The following is a 14,047-nucleotide window of genomic DNA, read 5'->3' as shown; positions in this document are numbered from 1 at the left end:
GAGATTCACCGGTAGCTTAGCGGAACGCTAGAAAAAAAAACTATTTTCGCAGGGGCAGAGCTGGGAACACACTATGAGATGACTGGAAATCTAGACTCATCGAGAACTCAGGCACGTGGACGACGCACGCCCTCCTGCTCGCGCGAGGTCAAAAGATGCGGTCGACTCTCTCTGACCGGTGGGCCCATCATCATCGTGGAAACAGGCCAAAAAGATCTAGCAGCAGTATCACTCCCACATTTCCGTCAGTTCAGGTCACCGCACCACCGCCAGTCGCCATGGGACCCACAGGTCAGCCTCGAGCCCTCTTGCTTCTGCTCCTCGCCGCCGCCGCCGCCGTCGCTGCCGCGCCGGAGCACGAATCCTTGCTCCGCCTCCCCTCCTCGGCGCGTTCCCTCGCCCCGAAGACCCCCCGCTCCGCCGGCGCCGACCTCATCCGCGCCCTCAACCTCCACCCCCGCGACGCCTCCCCCCGCCGCCCCGGCGGCGTCGGCGTCGGCGGCGGCGATGCTCTCCCGGCCGGGACCCTCGTCGAGAGGCCGATCCGCCTCGCGTCTCTGGTGGCCGGAGACGACGGCAGCGGCGACACGTCGGTGAGCAACCTCGGGCACCACGCCGGGTACTACCGCCTCCCCACCACCCACGACGCCAGGTGAGCTCCGCCTCCTCTTCGTTCATACCGTGTTTCTCGTGAGGATCCAGTTCCTCTGTGTCTTGACATCTGCCGCTCTTGAGTGCAGGCTCTTCTACTTCTTCTTCGAATCCAGGCGGCACAAGAAGGAGGACCCCGTGGTGATCTGGCTGACGGGAGGGCCCGGCTGCAGCAGCGAGCTAGCCCTCTTCTACGAGAATGGCCCCTTCCACATAGCGGACAACATGTCTCTACTCTGGAATGACTTTGGCTGGGATCAGGTATATTATATATACAGACTTGTTTACTAATCAATCAATCTGTAAAGTATTTTTTAGAACCCTGTATGTATAATCTTCTCTCTGTTTGGAATTGGATATTGGCTGCTGCAGGAGTCGAATCTTATCTATGTTGATCAGCCAACTGGGACTGGGTTCAGCTACAGCTCTGATTCGCGCGATACCCGCCATAACGAAGCGAGCGTCAGCAACGACCTGTATGACTTCCTGCAGGTAATTAATACTTGTTCCTATTGTGATAGGATGTATATAAATGAAATGAAGATAATCCCTGCTTCATTATTATGAACTTGAAATATTACGGTATGCATTCCCTGTCAGTGAGCATATGTACGTAGTAGGAAGACATGCATCATATGTATTGTTAATCCCTACCGTAAATGTGGTTGCTTCCTATTGTGGCGACAAGGTTAGTTATGCAAGAGTTGAGGTTAACCAGAGTGATTGATTACCCTTATTTGTGAGTTGCAATCAAGAAGCAAAAATGGCCTTCTGTGTTTTTACTCATAAGTTCCTTGCATCTCTCTGCATGCGATTTTGATAGGCCTTCTTCAAGGAGCACCCGGAGTATGTTGAAAACGATTTCTATATAACTGGGGAGTCATATGCTGGGCACTACATTCCTGCCTTTGCAACTCGGGTGTACAAGGGGAACAAGAACAATGAGGGCATTCACATCAATTTGAAGGTTTAGTCATCTCTTTCTGGATTAATCCATATTGTTCTGTGCTATAAAGGTTTCTTGTCGTTTTAATCCACTCTTTCTGTTAATTTTTCAGGGTTTTGCAATTGGTAATGGACTTACAGATCCAGCGATACAGTATAAGGCATACACCGATTATGCATTGGATATGGGTTTGATCACACAATCAGAATTTAGCAAGATCAATAAAATAGTTCCTGCTTGTGAATTTGCTGTCAAGCTTTGTGGTAATTATTCCTGGACTCCTGGTTTGCTTCTGTGTAAATCTCTAGCATTGGTTAATTTGGCCTCTTGGAGACTGTTCATTAACACCCTTCCTTGCTTTGTTGTGACAATTTCATTTCAAAACAACAAAAGGCATAAGCCAAACTCTGATATACCTCATAACATGTATATATCGAACTTAATTTTATCTTTTGTTTCAGGTACCTCTGGCACTGTATCTTGCCTTGCTGCCTATTTTGTTTGCAATACAATATTCAGTTCCATCCGGTTGATAATTGGGAGCAAAAATGTAGGGTGGAATACAAAAGCTTTTGGCTCTTCCTTATTTTCCGAAGTTTTCTGATTGATCACCTCATTTTTGCAGTATTATGACATCAGGAAGCCATGTGTGGGGAGCCTATGCTATGATTTCTCTAATTTGGAGAAGTTTCTCAACCTGAAATCTGTCAGACAGAGCCTAGGAGTTGGAGACATAGAGTTTGTTTCATGCAGCCCGACTGTCTATCAGGCTATGCTCTTAGATTGGATGAGGAACCTTGAAGTTGGGATCCCTGAACTCCTTGAGAACGACATCAAAGTGCTGATTTATGCTGGGGAGTATGATCTCATATGCAACTGGCTAGGTGAGTGTTTTACAACTTGCAACAGAAAACTCTTGAAAATTGTATGCTATAATTTGCTTCTGTTTTGTCCATACCACATATTTCATCTGACATTCTTCATGCTGAGAATGACATTGCTACACTTTTGTCATCTGATACGTGTGCTATGCTTCCTTACAATTGTGATTCGTGCAAGAGATCCATTAAGAATTTATATACGGTTGTACATATCGCAAGGCATATATAATGACCTAGTAGAGGTCACCTATACTTTTCAAATCACAAAAAGGGATAAAATCTACCTTCAATGCTTTTCATGTTGTGTTGTACATATCGGCAAATTGATGAAATAAGTATGACGATATATGGGTGTTGTACATATCAGCAAATTGATGAAATAAGTACAACGATACACGGTTCAAAATATGCTCCACTATTGGTTTTCCTGATCCTAGCTGTGCTTTTCCTGATGACATGCGTAATCTATTGGTGACTTGGGCAGGGAACTCAAGATGGGTAGACTCTATGGAATGGTCTGGAAAGAAAGCCTTCGTGTCCTCAACTGAGAAGCCCTTCATGGTTGATGGGAAAGAAGCCGGCGTTCTAAAAAGCCACGGGCCATTGAGTTTCTTGAAGGTATGCAAACGCAAAAGCTGACCCCCCCCCCCCTCTTTCTCACCAACAGTCACAGTCAGTTCTGGAACAAACAATACTAGAAGAACGCCCGTGCGTTGCAACGGGGCCACATTAACTTTAAAAGTTCAATATCAATTATGTTAATATTACATTTAATATTCTCATACATATTAAGTGACATTGACGACCTTTTTTACCATCAAATTCTCACACACACACCCTCTCCCTCCCTCTTCCTCACTCTTTCTCCCCCTCTCCCTCACTCGGGAGGTGGGACGAAAATAAATCCGAAACGGAGACTACCAACTGAGACATTAGGAGTAGAGATTATTTAGTTGATAAGAATAAATAGAAAACGGTAAAAGGAGAAACAGATTAGAATACATTGAAAAACCAAAAGGACGATGTAAAAGGGGATTCGCCCTGCCCCCCGGGCCTTGCCACCGAACCGGCTCAGCGGTCCGGTCCCCGCGCGGTCGTCTTCTCCTGTTCTCCGAGCCGCGTCGCTACAGAGCCGGGCTCCCGCCCGACCACCTCGCTGGCATCGAAGGGGAATGGATAAGGGTGACGCCCTTCCTTCCCTGCCCCCATGGCCCACTCCTCCTCGACGCCCCCTCCCAAATCCACTTCTCCTCCTCGCTCGCTCGATCCTGTCGATCTGGACGAAGTCAGACGCCACGGCCACCATGACCGACCCCGTCCACATGGCCACTGCCCTCCCTGCGGGCTAGGAGCTTGTCGAGGAGCTCCGAACGCCTTCGCTACTTCGTCTGCGCCAACGAGATCAAGTCTAGCACCCCCGCATCGACGTCGCTGCCGTCTTCCTCAACCTTGGGCCACCGTGACATTGCCGTTCGATCCGCGCCGCCCCGAGCTCCCATGTCTTCCCCTAGGGCGCCATTGCCACTGCCATGATCTCCTCTTGCCTTTCCCCTGTTTCCCCTCTCGTTTGCTCTCGTTAGGTATTTCGCCGTGGCCGAGAACCGCCGTCCGCCATGGCCATTGCAGGGGTAGCCACCGAGCTCCTTGGCTTGACCTCGTGGCACATGCCCGCTCCTATGCACGCCCATGCCCGAGCCTGCCGCTCTTCTTCCGCGCCCGCGGGGCCACTCCCTTTCCATGCCCACGCCCGTGCTACACCGCGTCGGTCGCGCCCGCCGCTGCCGTCGCGCTCGCCGCAGCCACCGCACCACTGTGCCCCGCGCGACACACACCCTGGCCGCGCGCCACACTCTCGCTGGCTGCGCTCGCCCCGTCTGCTGCCGCCTATCCCTTCGCTCGCCCCGCTGTCGCGCCCCTGCCTCGCGCTGCCTCCAGTCGTGGCCATCTTCTGCCGGCCGCCCCCTCAGCCACGCCGGCCGCATCTCTGCCCTCCACCGTCGGCCGCTCGCCTCGCCTGCTGCGTGTTGCTTCCTGCTGCTATGCGCTGCTCTACCGCTGGTACCCTGTTGCGCCATGCCCTCGACACCGCCGTGGACAAATGTGGCGGAGGGATTGTTAATGGAGTACGAAAAGTAGGTGGCGGAGAAGGTGTGGAGAGGCAAGAGGTCTGGGGCGGTGTCACCTGGCTGTGGTGGAGGTGTTTATGCGAGAAGGAGCCGGAGTGGAAGGAGAGGTCACAATTGGAAAGAATCGCAAAAAAAATCATAACCCGGAGATCTCAGTTCAAAAAATGCTAATATCGATGGAGGGGTGATTTCCTTCAATAGGTGGAAAACGTAGGAAATATTGGTTGTTATCAAGGAAAGGTAAAAATTTAGGAAAATTAGGATTTTTGAACTGATTTCTATGCAAATGGGGTTTTATTGTTTGGTAACGTGATATCAGTACCTGCCCGTTTGTGACGTGTTTGATTAGGAAAATTTGCAAATGTTAAGAAACTATTTATTGGGAGGAAAGTTGTGACGTGTCTGTTATTTGTTTCCTAAAACAAATTTCACTAATAAGAGAAATCGATTGATTTAGATAAGTTAGGAAAGTTAGATTAAAATGTATTATTTGTTTCCTGAAAATCTGTTATTTGTTTCCTAAGACAAATTGAACCAATAAAAGGGATCAATTGATTTGCATAATTTAAGGAAGTTAGATTAAAATGTATTATTTGTTTTCTGAAAATCTGTTATTTGTTTCCTAAGACAAATTGAACCAATAAAAGGAATCGATTGATTTGCATAATTTAAGGAAGTTAGATCCGTGATTTGTTATACGTTAGCAAAGTTCTGGTTGTAATAAAGAGTGGAGAGAAAAATAAACTGATGGACCAGGGTGGGAGGGGGTGGTGGGAGGAGAGACAGAAAAAAATCAGCGAAAATAAACCGTGGACCAGGGTGGGAGGGGGTGGTGGGAGGAGAGACGAAAAAAAACCAGCGAAAATAAACCGCGGAGACGATTCACCAACTCGTCCATTAGGAGTAGAGATAACCAGGCCAAATTTCAGAGAGGTTTGTATATACTCACAAATATTCAGTGCAAAATTGTAGAAATGATTGAGATCAACTTAGGTGTGTACGCAGAGTGTTACAAGGGCAAATGCCTGTTGCGTATTGTGTCCCACATTTACTGTGGAACAAACTCACAATTAGTTTGCATTTTACTACTAACTCGAGATGTTTTTGTCACTATGATCAGGTCCATGATTCTGGTCACATGGTACCCATGGATCAACCGAAGGCCGCCTTGGAGATGCTCAAGAGGTGGACTTCAGGAAACCTCTCAGATGCCTCGGGCTCTCAGAGGCTTGACTTCGCCATGTAATCCATCCTTGCGCTCTCTGCACTAGACCCCCTTGGACTAGTGTAATGTATCTAGTGGCGCATATGCCTTGGGATGATCTTAGGTGATGAGAAGCTCGTTGGTGACCATACATATGATATTTCCCTTGTATGGTGCTCGAGGTTAGACGAGCGTGTAATAAAAGGCTTTCAGAGGATTGTGGCGTACGGATAATGGATAATGCGAATGTGTCATGAAGATTGTCTCCTATGAGTGACATGTGGACTAGTTTATGCATTTCCTTGGGCCTTCTCTGGTTCACAGGATTCTAAAAACACATGAAAGGAAAAAACGTAGGAATTTGATAGCAATGCATGTGTAAAACAGAGGGTTAGAAAACGTAGGAAGTTTGTAAACTTGGGTGTTTGGTTCATGAAAATTAGAAAACATAGGAATCCTATAATAAGAGTCAAATCAAAAGCAGACCCCATAAAAAGGTATAATTAGCTACTCCCTGTGTAAAAAAATATAAGAGCGTTTAGATCACTGAGGGAATATGTTATAATGCCAACAAGGATTCGGTCTCATAGAAATATGGAAAGAGATCCAAGTGGATTGTAAAATTTCTACAATTTTTCTCTCAAATTGAGGCCAAAGGAAAATTTCTTCCGTTCCTTTGGACCCAAAGTCTTGAATAGTGCCACCATACGAAAACTTACTATAAATTTCTATGTGTTTCCTTCACTTTTGCTATTGTTCACTTTTCCTTTTAAACCAGAGGCCTTGATCTTTTCGGAACTGCAGTCCCTGGTTCGACACACAGGACCCGTTTTGTGTTCAACGGGTTTGTAACAATGGGAACCTGAAAACTGGCGCAGGTAAACAAACGCTTGGAGCTCAGCCCATTGCAAGAACTACGCATGGACTAGTTTGAAAACCACAGATAATTTTAGGAACACAAATTTGAAACGTTGAGGGCACCCTCCAACCCTCTTTAGTTGAACAAAATTTAGTAATTTTTTCCGAATTCACTTCATTTTTTAAACTTCAGTTCATTTGATTAATTATAAGTAGGGTCAGAGCGTACACCCTAAAGGTTCCAAATTTGCATCCCTAGTAAATTGTGATGGGAGGGAGCATCAGACATGTAGAATAAAGAAGACAAACTATATCCGGCAAATCACACCTCCTCATTTAAATCCAAAATAATAACACCATTATTTCTGGGCAAAAGCAAACGCCACCTCCGTCCACCACACCCTCACCGGTCTAAAAACATAACCGTGACAAATCCTCCACCTAAGAGAACACACACCTATATCTAGATAGATAATGCAAAGGAAAACAGGTTCATAGGTCGCCGTGGCAGAGTGCCGCCGCTCAGGCCAGCCGCTAGTCGTGCTGGACACACACACACTAGTACCGGTACGCCGCAGGCTTGTAGGGACCCTCAACTGGGATGCTGATGTACTCAGACTGGGCCTTGGTGAGCTTGGTCAGCCTGGCACCGAGCTTGCCCAGGTGGAGGGCGGCGACCTTCTCGTCGAGGTGTTTGGGGAGAACATACACCTTCTTCTCGTACTTGCCGGTGGCCTTCTCCTTCCACAACTCGAGCTGAGCAATGACCTAAAGGAAAGCACAAAATTGGATGTTAACTTCATACTTGTATCAGCTGTTAACTCATACTAGTTGCCAGTAGACTACACACTGATCTTACCTGGTTAGTGAATGAGCAAGACATGACAAAGCTGGGGTGGCCAGTGGCACAGCCAAGGTTCATCAGACGGCCCTCAGCAAGAACAATGATGCCAGTGTTGGTCTCGGGGAAGACCCAACGGTCAGTCTGAGGCTTGATGGTGATGCGCTTGACACCAGGGTAGGTCTCGAGGCCGTTCATGTCGATCTCGTTGTCAAAGTGACCAATGTTGCAGACAATGGCATTGTTCTTCATCTTCCTCATGTGGTCCACCATGATGATGTCCTTGTTTCCAGTGGTGGTCACAAAGATGTCAGCATCAGAGACAACATCCTCCAAGGTGAGGATCTGGATACCCTCCATCAGGGCCTGAAGGGCACAGATGGGGTCAATCTCTGTCACGATCACACGGGCACCAGCCTGCTTGAGTGCAGCGGCACAGCCCTTGCCAACATCACCATAACCGCAGACCACAGCAACCTTGCCGGCGATCATAACATCAGTGGCCCTCATAAGACCATCAGGGAGCGAGTGGCGGCAACCGTAAAGGTTGTCAAACTGTTGACAAGAAACATACTCCAGATTAGTATTTCCTAGCAAGGTGAATATGCCATGCATTCTAACTTCTGATTAAAACAGAGCAAGAGTACATTGAACCAACAATTACTAAGAATAAATCACATAATCAAGCATGGCATACCGTAAAGGTTGTAAACTCAGATTAGTGTTTTTCTTTTCAATATAGGTCAGTAACTGTTAGAAGGTGAACATGTCATTGCATTCTACCTTTCGGTTAAAGCAGACCAAGAGTAAATTGATTAAACAAACAACTAAATAGAATAAATAACATGATTCAGTGCATGTCATAATGCTTCATGCTCGAATGATATTCTATATTCAGACCCACCCTGGCCGTCAGATCCAGCAAACATTCAACTAATGTTATTATTAGTAAGTTGGTTAACCAGCATAACAAACACTAAACCCAAAGAGGAAGATACAGAACAAACGTAAATGTTGCCAAACTGTTCAGAAGACACATAGATTAGTGTTTGCTTTTAATACATAAATTGTTAGCAAGATTAACATGTCATTTCATTCTACCTTCTGATTAAAACAAAACAAGAGAACATTAAACAAACTGCACAGAATAAATCACATAATTCAGTGCATGACATAGCAGTGTTTCATGCTAACATAATAAAATTTGTCAAGCAGGTCGTTCTATAATTAGACCCTCCATCGTTTGTCAAGCAGGTCGTTCTATAATTAGACCCTCCATCGCCGTCAGATTCAGAAAACATGTGACTAATGTTATTATTAGCTAGTCAGATAGTAGTTGACAACCAGCGTAACAGACACTAAACCCACAGACAAAAACACAGATCTAGGTCTAATACCGCAGCGCTGCTTCACCACTGAGCCTTATCTAAACTAGGCAACAACGAGATCTAAATACTAAAATAATCAGATCTACAACATAAACATGTAAAACAATACTACTACGCTCAAACAAGTAGAAGCTCGCTGGCACAGAGCATCAGATCTGAAATGGAAAACGGGAACAGAGGAAGGAAGTATACCTTGCTCTTGGTGACGGAGTCGTTGACGTTGATGGCGGGGAAGAGGAGGGTGCCGGACTCCTGCATCTGGTAGAGCCTCTTGACGCCGGTGGTGGTCTCCTCGGAGACGCCGACGAGCCTCTCCTTCATCTTGCGGTACTTGCGGGCGTCGGTCTTGAGCCCGTCGCGGATGATGGTGAGCACGATCTTGAACTCGGGGTTGTCGGTGGACGCCGGGTCGGGGACCTTGCCGGACCTCTCGAACTCCTCCTCGGCCTTGACGCCCTCGTGGATGAGCAGCGTGGCGTCGCCGCCGTCGTCGACGATGAGGTCGGGGCCGCCGCCGGCGCCCCAGTCGAGGCAGCGCTCGGTGCACCACCAGTACTCCTCGAGCGTCTCGCCCTTCCAGGCGAAGACGGCGGCCGAGTCGCGCGCGATGGCGGCGGCGGCGTGGTCCTGGGTGGAGAAGATGTTGCAGGAGCACCAGCGGACCTCGGCGCCGAGGGCGGTGAGGGTCTCGATGAGCACGGCGGTCTGGATGGTCATGTGGAGGGAGCCGGAGATCCGGGCGCCCTTGAAGGGCTGCGAGGGCCCGAACTCGGCGCGGCAGGCCATGAGGCCCGGCATCTCCACCTCGGCGAGCTCGAGCTCGAGGCGGCCGAAGTCGGCCTGGGAGAGGTCCTTGACCTTGTACTCCCGGCCGGAGGCGGTCTTCTCCACGGAGAGCGCCATGGAGAAGGTTGGTGGATTGGATCTAGCAGAGGTGGAGGGGGAGTGGTGGGGGGAGGCGGCGATGGGAGAGGGTTTGGGGGCTTTGGGGTGAGGAGGGTTTTATGGGGAGCGCGTCCAGTGGAAATGGACTGGGCCAATCCAGGCCGTTCAATTGTGTATCAACGGTCAGTGCCACGCCTCACCAAACCACCGGATGATTTGTCAGAACAACCCTGGCGGCTGGCAAAATTACGAATCGAAACTTTTTTTCCCTCCATGGTTTATTTGATCCCCTCCTAGTTAAACCTACAACCAAAATTACTATAATAATACTACAGAATTAATACTTTTTGGAGACAAAAATACCAATTTCTTTCATAACTTTGTTGAACGCAGGAAGAGAAATATGATAAAAAACTAAGGGCTCCTTTGATTCAAAGAATTTTCATTGGAATTTCCACGGATTAGAATCTTTAGGATCTTTTTTTTTCATATTGGTTGTTTGATTCATACGATTGATCCTATAGAAATTTTTTCTATGGATTTCTCTCTACTATTTTCTATAGGTTGTTTAGCATCCAAGCAAACCTCTTTGAAAGAATTCCTTGTTTTTCATATAATGCAATCAAACAATCAAGGATCGTTTAGGATTGAGATAACCATGGCATTGCAGTCCTAATTTTTTTCGATTCCCGTGATTTTAGAATACTGCGTATCAAATAGTCCCTAAAGGATGATCAAGGCATTTGGCATGATTTGCCCTTTTTAAATCCTTTCATCTCGGATTATTTGCAGGTCTATTCACTACCGAAGTAGTTGAACAGATTCGGATGTGTTGAACAAAGTCATACCGCCTATATCAGAAGCTATGAAGAATCCTTTGACACAGCCATATACATCAGAGGAGGTTAAGAAAGCCCTATTCTACATCAGGGATTGAAAGGCCCCTAGGATCGATGGTATGCATGTGCTGTTTTTCGAAAAAATATCGGCACATTTTCAAATATAAGCTTACATATGAAGTGTTGGAGGCAATTAATAATAAGGTAATCCCAGAGGGGTGGAATGATACCATCATATATTTTTCGGCTGGTAGGGCTAGGGTTTCAGTTAGGATCTATCTCTTCAGACCTGAGAGGGAGGGGGTTGGGTGGTGAGGTGACAATTGGCGTTGGGGGAGCAGAAATTGAGAAGGATTTTAGGTTTAGGCTGGATTTTTTTAGGATCGTTTTAGGCTAGATTAGGAAGGTGAGTGATGCTTAAATAGGGAGGGGTTTGGGCTAGTTTGGGGCTAGTTTAGGAGGCTCTTGGCTAACAGAAAAGAAGGAAGTGGTTGGCCCGATTGCAAGTTTTATTTAGCAAAATCATTTATATATAGATCTGCTAATATCGTCACATATTCAAACGTTCAGGTAGCTAACGGACTTCGAATCAGATAAAATTCGGCGTGCAGCTTCGTTATAATGTAACAAGTCTGACTTGTTTTGAGAACATTTATTTTCATTTATAAAATAATTTCACATGGTGCCACGAGGCAACGTGTAGGGATGAAAATGGAGTGGAAAGTTTCCGCTTTTTCGCAGGAAAAATGGAAACGGAGAGGAAATATGAAAACGGAAATGGAAATTTGCAAAACGGAAATGGAAATGGAATTTTTTTATGCGGAAACGGAAACAAAAACAAAATGGTGTTTTCCGGTGGAATAGACATGGAAACGGAACTTTCCGTTTCCGTAAATATGGAATTTTTGTTTCTACTATAGGCCTATGACTGCTTTGTAGCCCAACTACCAAACAACACACAATGAAAGAATGAGTAAAATGAGCAGAATGGGTCATTTGAGGACCAAATTTTATTAGCACACATGTACTCAACTAGACCCTATACGGAATTGTCATGTACTACTACAATAATATCCTATGTTGCTCACACAACCATATTATTTTGTAGTCATGTTAACAATTCCATAAATTTATTTGTTTATTGTCTATATTTCTCTATGATTCAAGGGGGTTTTAAGTTCTGGTCAACAAACCATTTTGTTTCTGTGTCCGCTCTGTATTCGCTCCGTGTCTGTTTTCGGTAGTATTTGTTTCCGTATTTGTTTCCGGGGTTTCTGTATTCGTTTCCGCTTCTGCAAAAAAATATGAAAACAAATATGGTAGCACCCAGTTTCGCCCGTTTCCGCGCCGTTTTCATCCCTAGCAACGTGCAAGTGCCCCGTGGTCTCCGAGCAAAAGGTCAAGGAACATGAGGGCCTACCATTCACCTTTCGGACGAATGACAAAATATAATGGGGCTAAATTTTAATAAAACACCTAGATAATCCGGTACGAAGGCAACGTGTTGCCGATGCAATGTGATGATGCACAAATAATGATAATAATAATAATAATAATAATAATAATAATAATAATAATAATAATAATAATAATAGGATTACTCTGGGCTGTTAGAAGAGTGTTGCACAAGAAATGATCTTTTATTTGCAAAATCATTACTCAATTTTTCTAACAGACATAAACTATAATCATAGGTCTCAGGGAGATAATTACTCCTATAAAGGATTCATAGGTCTCAGGGAGAACATTACTCCTATAAAGAATGGTAGAGTGCCCACCTCCAGAGGGGCGCGAGAGTGATCTCTGCGCCGTCCGTTCCCTGGTCGCATGCCGCGAGGGCCTCTTGGGGTCTATCTGCATCGTCCTATCTGTCCGAACAACATGTAGCTTGCCGACCCACCTCGGCGGTCCATCAAAGGTGGACCGCGGGCACGTGCTGGGCCATCATCACGCAGCACGCCTCGAGATCCCTCTCTTGCATTGTCCCCCATGCACTACAAAAAAAAATACACTTCTGTGATGATACGTGTTTGTCACAGTAGGTCTCGTTTTCTGTCATGCATGTACATGCATGACAAATTTATGACAGAATCAAGATAGTCATACATGTGCTGTCGTAGAAGTGTTCCATGACATTACCAAAATTATCATCACGGAAGTGTCCACTTCCATGACGATAAATCGCGTGTCACAGAAGTGCTTTCGTCAAGGGTGACCGACACGTGGCATCCACCGTAACGGAACGCTGTTAAGCTATCGGGTCCGGTTTTGGATCCAATAACCCGTTAACAGCCCCGACCAATGGGGATTTTTCACGTGTAAAATCATCATTGGCTGGAGGAAACACGTGTCAGCTCACCGTTGGGACAGATGTCATCCACTCATTGGACCCAAAGCGCCTATGATACGTCGGCACGTGGCACGGCCCAACAGAGGCCCATTCCTGTTCGCATATAGCCCATTTATAGCCCGCTATCCCAGGGCCCGTTTACGGCCTATCCGAATTAGGCCCAGTAGCGTCATCTGGGCCGTCCAATATAATTCCAGCCCGTTTTAACTTCCGGCCCATGTATAGCCCATGACGTCTTTCGGCCCATATGAGGCCCTTAGTAACCCTTAGCCCCTTAACGGCCCGTGGTAAAACTGGCCCGTTATGAATAGTGTATCACTTTATACCCATTAACGGCCCATTATTCCGTTGGGCCGTTTCTAGCCCATGTTATCTTTCGGCCTTCTCAGGGCCCATTTATTCTTGGGCTCATTTCCAGCATTCGGTTACTTACGGCCCGTTACTGTCATTTTCTGCTTGTGGGCCAAATTCAGCCCGTGGTTACAGTCGGCCCGTTTGTGGCCCGTTAATACGTTGGGCCATTTTCATGTCGAAAAAACCCGTTGGGTTGTTTTCATAGAGTTATCAAATACGGCCTATTAACGGCCCATTATTGTCCACGAATAGTACGACCCATGATTGGCGAAATGATGATACGCCCCGTAGAAGGCCCATGGATCCTACGGCCCGTAAAAGGCCCATGTATCGTATGGCCCGTAGAAGGCCCATGTATCATATGGCCCGTAGAAGGCCCATGGATCCTACGGCCCGTATAGAAGGCCAATGGATCATACGGCCCGTAGAAGGCCGATGGATCATACGGCCCGCAGGAGGCCCATGGTTACAAGAGTCCGTGTGTTGCCATGATTATTTTGGCCTAGTTTCCAAAAATAGGTTATTGTGGCCACTAGAAAAACACAGACAAAGAACTGCAGTGACTACAAGCAAACAACTAAACAAGACAATAAGGAAATAAATAAGCAAGCAATTAACGCTAGACTATTACCGCTATTACACATATTACATCCACTGGGCATCAAAGTTCGCCACCAGTGCAAATATAGGGAACAAAGCAGCATATTACATACACTAGCCGTCA

The 14,047-nt window shown here is 46.4% G+C and overlaps 2 protein-coding genes across 2 annotated transcripts; one reads left to right on the top strand and one right to left on the bottom strand.

The window, feature by feature from the left end:
- Nucleotides 1–222: 222 nt before the first annotated feature.
- On the top strand, nucleotides 223–6,105 carry LOC123054776 (serine carboxypeptidase-like). Its single transcript, XM_044478622.1, has 9 exons — nucleotides 223–652; nucleotides 741–912; nucleotides 1,024–1,143; nucleotides 1,475–1,618; nucleotides 1,710–1,860; nucleotides 2,059–2,147; nucleotides 2,223–2,481; nucleotides 2,963–3,096; nucleotides 5,725–6,105. The coding sequence occupies exons 1-9, from the start codon at nucleotides 279–281 to the stop codon at nucleotides 5,848–5,850; spliced, it is 1,569 nt and encodes a 522-aa protein (XP_044334557.1). The 5' UTR covers nucleotides 223–278; the 3' UTR covers nucleotides 5,851–6,105.
- An 874-nt stretch (nucleotides 6,106–6,979) lies between these two features.
- Nucleotides 6,980–9,877, bottom strand: LOC123054777 (adenosylhomocysteinase-like). The gene is made up of 3 exons (XM_044478623.1): nucleotides 9,088–9,877; nucleotides 7,526–8,062; nucleotides 6,980–7,434 (listed from the first exon to the last, which is right to left on the bottom strand). Exons 1-3 carry the CDS (start codon nucleotides 9,796–9,798, stop codon nucleotides 7,225–7,227), a joined length of 1,458 nt encoding a protein of 485 aa, XP_044334558.1. The 5' UTR covers nucleotides 9,799–9,877; the 3' UTR covers nucleotides 6,980–7,224.
- Between the last annotated feature and the right edge of the window lie 4,170 nt (nucleotides 9,878–14,047).

The sequence above is a fragment of the Triticum aestivum genome, chromosome 2D, assembly GCF_018294505.1.
Source record: "Triticum aestivum cultivar Chinese Spring chromosome 2D, IWGSC CS RefSeq v2.1, whole genome shotgun sequence".
NCBI lineage: Eukaryota > Viridiplantae > Streptophyta > Magnoliopsida > Poales > Poaceae > Triticum > Triticum aestivum.
The sequence above is the reverse complement of the archived record's forward strand: the minus strand, read 5'-3'. Positions and strand labels throughout refer to the sequence as shown.

Bases quoted from the DNA above. Each gene is read 5' to 3' on its own strand.
- LOC123054776 (XM_044478622.1), top strand. From the start codon at position 279: ATGGGACCCACAGGTCAGCCTCGAGCCCTCTTGCTTCTGCTCCTCGCC. The intron at 913-1,023 runs GTATATTATATA...TGGCTGCTGCAG, and splicing joins ATGACTTTGGCTGGGATCAG to GAGTCGAATCTTATCTATGT. The intron at 2,482-2,962 runs GTGAGTGTTTTA...TGACTTGGGCAG, and splicing joins TCTCATATGCAACTGGCTAG to GGAACTCAAGATGGGTAGAC.
- LOC123054777 (XM_044478623.1), bottom strand. From the start codon at position 9,798: ATGGCGCTCTCCGTGGAGAAGACCGCCTCCGGCCGGGAGTACAAGGTC. The intron at 8,063-9,087 runs GTATACTTCCTT...TCTTGTCAACAG, and splicing joins ACTCCGTCACCAAGAGCAAG to TTTGACAACCTTTACGGTTG. The intron at 7,435-7,525 runs GTAAGATCAGTG...GCTTTCCTTTAG, and splicing joins CTTGCTCATTCACTAACCAG to GTCATTGCTCAGCTCGAGTT.